This window comes from Echinops telfairi, unplaced genomic scaffold (assembly GCF_000313985.2).
Source record: "Echinops telfairi isolate 266 unplaced genomic scaffold, ASM31398v2 ScPeMD7_7417;HRSCAF=8455, whole genome shotgun sequence".
Classification (NCBI taxonomy): Eukaryota; Metazoa; Chordata; class Mammalia; order Afrosoricida; family Tenrecidae; genus Echinops; species Echinops telfairi.
In genome coordinates, this window is record NW_022111317.1 from 5,380,525 (window position 1) to 5,385,816 (window position 5,292).

Consider the following 5,292-nt stretch of genomic DNA (forward strand, 5'->3'; position numbering starts at 1 on the left):
GGTAAGGATGGCGGGGGACCGGGTGGGATCGCCTGCAGTACAGCAGTGGCACTGAACAATGTCCTGCAGGTGGCAGGGCCGCACTGGTGTTGGTTAGAGCAGCCTGTGGCCCAGCCCGGGAGGGCCTGGCTCCCCCAGGGGAGCACGGCACTCACTTCTCACTCACTCACTGGGCAGCACCTGGTGGACAAAACTCTCAAGGGCTGTCCTGTCATTTCCTATGCCCCTCACCCTAGGTGTGTCCTTGTCTTCACGCAGTCATACTGCGGGAATTGGTTATTCCGTAGCTTGCAGCTATTGAACCTACGTCTGGCAGTATTTTCTCCAATCAAATCAACCGAAACCCAGCAATAAGCAGTGGTTGGAATCCTCTACCTGCGCTGAGGGAGGGGGTCATCCATCTGCTCCCTGGAAGTCCACGCAGCATCACCGATGAGCTGCAATCGGTTCAGTGACGGTGGGTAAGGGTGATTTCAATCCAATCAAATATTATTTATCAAAATGGCATCGTTGCTCCTTATGGTAATTGTCAATCAAGCCAGTTTCTGTCTGCTGTACATACTGGAGTCCAGCAGCAGCAGAAAAGTGTCTGTTCTGAACTGCAGAAAGTACTGCCCCAAGGCTCATGTGGACTTGTGACTGGGGGTGGGGGTGGGGGTGGGGGGCTGGTCCTGGGAGAATGTGTGTGTGGGGGGATATGGCTGAGAAAGCACCCAGCAGAGGCCATCGTGTAAAAATGTTTATTTGCACTAATGTTTGGAATACAGGAAGGAAATAAGGGGGAAAGATCTCAACTCCAAGGTGACAGTAAAGCAGGGTCTGCCTGCGGCCTGGGAGGAAGGCCACTTCAGGGGACCCTGGAACGGACTGTCCCCCGACTACTCAATGTCAGGGCCACCAAGCAGAGACCGAGGAACCAGGGCGTGAAGACCTTACCGGCTGCTGGCGAGCGTACCAGGGGAGAAGGGTGTCTATGTCTGTCTGTGGCGGCCCGGGCTGGCTGCATGGGGCAGGGAGCTGAGGCACCCTCTTAAGGGGGAGGGAGGCTGAAGGCCCAGGTCCAAGAACAAAAAGGGGATTTTGGAGGTAGACTTTGACATCGAGTTAAAAAACAGGCACATTATCTGTCTGTCTCCCTGTGGCCCCCAAGTCACTGGCCTGGCCCCTGATACTTCCTCTGTCCCCACAAAACCAAAGGGAATAAGGAGGGGAGGCAGGGAATTCTTAGGGTGGGGAATGCTTCGGTCATGAGACACCAGAAAAGCACTGGGTGACACTGCTGCTCCCTGCAGGTCAGGGCAGGGAAGGGCAGAGGACCCTGGAGGTGGGGCAGGCAGCACAGGGGCGTAGCAGTGGTGATCGGTGCCGCCACAGCCACAAGCCCTTCGTCTGGGCAGGGCTGGGCCTGGCAGCCAGAACGAGGCAGAGCCCAGAGAGCAAGCAGTTCTCCCGCTCTTCCTCAGAGGCCACAAACCCTGTGACAGCCAGGCCTGGGCCCAAGGCAGGCCTGGTGAATGCACTTCCGGAGAGCAGCGAGGAGCCGGGCGGTGGCGGCGCCCCGGCCAGGGCTGCTCCTCTCTCCCTGAGGACCTGTGGCCAGAGGTGGTCAGAGCTGCCACTCCATCTGCTGCTGCCAAAGGCAGGTTGGCACGAGGTTCTCTGGACTTGCGAAAGATGAGGGGTGGGGGGTGGGGGGTGGGCAGTGGGCATGGGGAAACGAGAGAGGAAACAGCCCGAGAGTGTGGGGGAGCAGGTCGGTCCCATCAAGAGGAGTTCTGGTTCTGGTAGATGGACGCTTTCTCCTTCAACAAGTCCAGACACAGGTGGCAGCTCCAACTTCCTGCAGGGAAGCACACTGAGGTAAGGATGGGTCCCAGACACACACACACACACACACACACACGCCCCCCCTCGGAGCCCGAGCAGGCACAGGTGGGCTGGAAGGTGGTCTACAGTTGTCAGGGATCACACCTCTGGCCTCCAGCTGTCATCACGAGGCACTCTGCAGGGGAGGGGGGCCACCAGCAGTGGAATTTCAAAATACACATGCCACACCCCCAGGTGGTCTCCGTGGGTTAAACCACCGATTCTGGGAGTGGGAAGCGGCGGAAGGATCCTCCTCAGAGGAGCCCGGCTCCAGGCTCAGCGTAACGCCAGGTCCAGGCAGCATTCTCATGGCCCCCAAGGGTGGCATAAAGCCATGTAGGGAGGCGCCCAAGAAACCCCATTTTCGGTTCTCATCAGTTGGGTGTCCGGTGAGCACTGCCCCGTGCAGGGGCGGAGTCCTCACCATCATGGTGGGTGGGTGGGGGCCTGAGTCCGACAGCCAGGAGAAGGCTATACGACCCATGCTAGGACCTTGACCTTTACCCCCGGGTCAGCACTGACTGGGGGGGCGGGGGCAGGGCTCATTATTCCAAGGAGGGGCAGCTCTCTGGTGCTGTTCACCGGACCGCACAGGCTGAAAGCTGAGCCAGGGGCCGAGTTCACTTGCAGGCCTGAGGACTTAACTTTCTGGGCACACCTCTTTCACAGGTACAAAACCAGCCCTTACTGCCTTGAAATGAACTACACAGAATCGCACATGTGTCTCTCTGGACATGGTTCTATGGAACAGGAGCCAGCTTTCACCACATTGTCTGCGATGTTTAAGGGAAGTGCCTCATCCAAAAGCCAGGTTCCAGGCCCTCCTAGAAGGGAGAGGAAATGCACCCTGACATCTGTTCGGAGCTGAGCCCTCTGGGTAACGCCAGTGCTCTCTTGGACGGCCTGGAGATGATGAGTCAACACTGAACCGGCAGAGCCGTGGCAAAGACTAAACGGCCGGCATCATCAGGGGCCCGGGCCCTGCAGGCCCCGCACAGGCGCTCTTCCAGGTCACTGAGCACAAGACGCAGGGGCAGCTTACCCTCAGGAGGCTCCGACATGGCTGGGGTAAGACAGTACATGTGGTAGCCACGGTCACAGTCGTCGCAGAAGAGCAGCTGGTCCTGGGGAAGGAAAGGGGAGAAGGGGTGCTGAGTGGCCACTGTGCCTCAGCCAGGGCACTGGGGGGTTGGGAGGTGGGGGTGAGGACACAGGAGCTTCTGGAGACACGACTGCTACTTTAAGAGGTAGACAGAAAGGACAACTCGGTGAGAGAGACAAGCCGGGCAGGCGGCCACTTCTGTCCAAACCCAGCCCAGCCCGAAGCACCATCACCTCTCACGTGGACCCTACCACAACTTCCTGATCTCCGGGCTTCCAATCTTGTCCCCAACAATCAACTCCCCCGAGCGGCCACGGTGACCTTGCTCAAATGCCACAGAGGGCCACTCCCCAAACTGAAACCCGTCAGCAGCTTCCCACTGTACCTGGAAGACCAAGGCACCTCCAGTCTGGGGGTGCTGCCTCTCACTCCCCTCCCACGGTGTTCCCTACCGCAAGGGTCCAGCAGTGACACGGGCTTCCTCCCCTGCCCGCCTCATGGGCATGCCCCGCCTGGATCTGTCTGGGACGGATCCTGTGCGTCACCCAAAGACTGACGCGAACTTCACCTCCTCAGAAAAGCCACCCAGGCCCTCCCGGCTGAGGTGGATACCCAGCCAGTTCCTGTTAGGAACTGGGCTCGTGAGTCTCCCAGCGCTCCTCATGTATTGACACACCCCACCCGGCCACTCAGGGCCTGCCTGTGGGCTACGCACGTCGTTCTCGGAGGTGCCACAGATGTTGCAGCACTTGCACTCGATGCACTGCCAGCGGTAGGTCTTCACTGCCGCCATCATCACCGGGGTGAACTGCAGGCAGGACGGGTGCCCTGCGGAGGGAAGGCGGGAGACAGGTGGCCTAGGGCCTCCGGCTACATCTCTGGGGTGGAGCACTGGCTGGCTGTGGCAGCCACTGCCAGGACGGTGTCTGGCGACCTCTCCCCGAGGGTGAGGTACCTGAGCGGCCGCAGTCAGAACAAGACACCAGCTCCTCCGGTTGGCCCGTCTTCTTGTTGATCTTCGAGTCCCCCAAGCAGAAGTCGCAGTAGTTGTTGGGCAGGGCCAGCCCATCGGGGCCTTTCTTGGCTACAGGGAGAGAGAGGAAAGGCTGGGTGGTGCCCGCTAGAGCCTCGGAGCCCACAACACCGTCAGCATGGCAGGTTCCCTAACCAGGCCCCCTCCAGCTCCAGCTTACACTTCTGCTCCTCGGACCGCTGGGAAACCGGGGTGGGGGGCTGCGAGTCCTCCTTGTCCTCGCCCTCCTCCTCAGCCAAGTGCGAGTGGGCGTAGTGGTAGCTGAGGCCTGGCCGGTTCTTGTACCGCTTTCCACAGACTAAGGGAGCGGAAGAGGGGGGAGGGAAAGGTGTTAGGGGCCGAGCCTCCTGTCGCCTCCTCCCTGCAAGGCCCCCTGAGCAGAGGGCAACCTCCAATCGACTGTCCTGGAAAAGCCCCTCTTCTAAGCCAGGAGCACCAGGCCGCACAGCACTCCGGCTCTGGGCCCTCCCCTCCTTGGGCATCACCATCCCCTTCACATGGGCTCCTGGCAGTCTGGGCTTTTGTCCCAGGCCAGGAAAGAGGGTGGGATTGCTGTTGTCTTACAATGTGGCAGCGAAGAGGAAGGTGAGGGAGTGACTCCAAGCTCCCCCAGGGCACCCAGCCCAGCCCAGCCGGGTGAGCTGAATGCAGCAGAGGGGGGTGGGGTGGGCCCCGGGGTAGAACCTGCCAACAGATTCTGCTAGGGAACGTGGCCCCTGGAGCCGCTGACATGCACTCCCATGCCAGTGCCCTGCCCAGTCTCTGCCACCAGCAAGGAAAGCAGACCCTCAGGAGACACTGGGCATCTTGTCATCTGGAGCAGTGACAGCAGTGAGGGCCAGGGGCCCACTGGGAAGGAACGGGGGAGGATGGGAAGCCGGGGGTGGCGGGACGGTGGGGACCAGCGGCTGACCACCCACGGTCTGCCTGGAGGAGGAAGGAACAGAGGGGTCTGTCAGCAGTGGGCTCCCAGAATGTGCTGCAGGCCCCGTGCGTGGGCCCAAGCTGCCCTGGGAGTCGTCTGCGGAACACAGGAGGGTCGAGGCAACTTTCAGGGCTGTGAGGCAGGGGAGAGGGCTGCTGTCCCACCACTCTCATTCCCAAGCCGATCCCGAGAATGAAGCGAAGGAGCGTCACAGGAAATGAGAGCCCGGGAAGAGGGAAAGGGACAGGAAAACAAAGGTCTGAAAAGGTGAGAGAGCTACCTCTCTGGGGCGCTTTCGAGGTATGCTTTTGTTTGAAACTATCTGAAAGACAGAAAGACAAGTCGTGAGAGGAAGGCGGTGACACG

At 60.3% G+C, this 5,292-nt stretch overlaps 1 protein-coding gene across 1 annotated transcript in view; it reads right to left on the bottom strand.

Annotated features, from left to right (window-relative positions):
• Positions 1-726: 726 nt before the first annotated feature.
• The window catches only part of DPF2 (double PHD fingers 2), an 8,609-nt gene continuing 4,043 nt past the window's right edge, over positions 727-5,292 (bottom strand). The window contains exons 3-8 of the mRNA XM_045297167.1: positions 5,207-5,248; positions 4,162-4,299; positions 3,924-4,052; positions 3,684-3,796; positions 2,909-2,990; positions 727-1,840 (exon numbers count right to left, since the gene is read on the bottom strand). Coding sequence (XP_045153102.1) covers positions 1,764-1,840; positions 2,909-2,990; positions 3,684-3,796; positions 3,924-4,052; positions 4,162-4,299; positions 5,207-5,248 — 581 coding nt within the window. The 3' untranslated portion in view covers positions 727-1,763. The remainder of the gene's footprint in view (positions 1,841-2,908; positions 2,991-3,683; positions 3,797-3,923; positions 4,053-4,161; positions 4,300-5,206; positions 5,249-5,292) is intronic.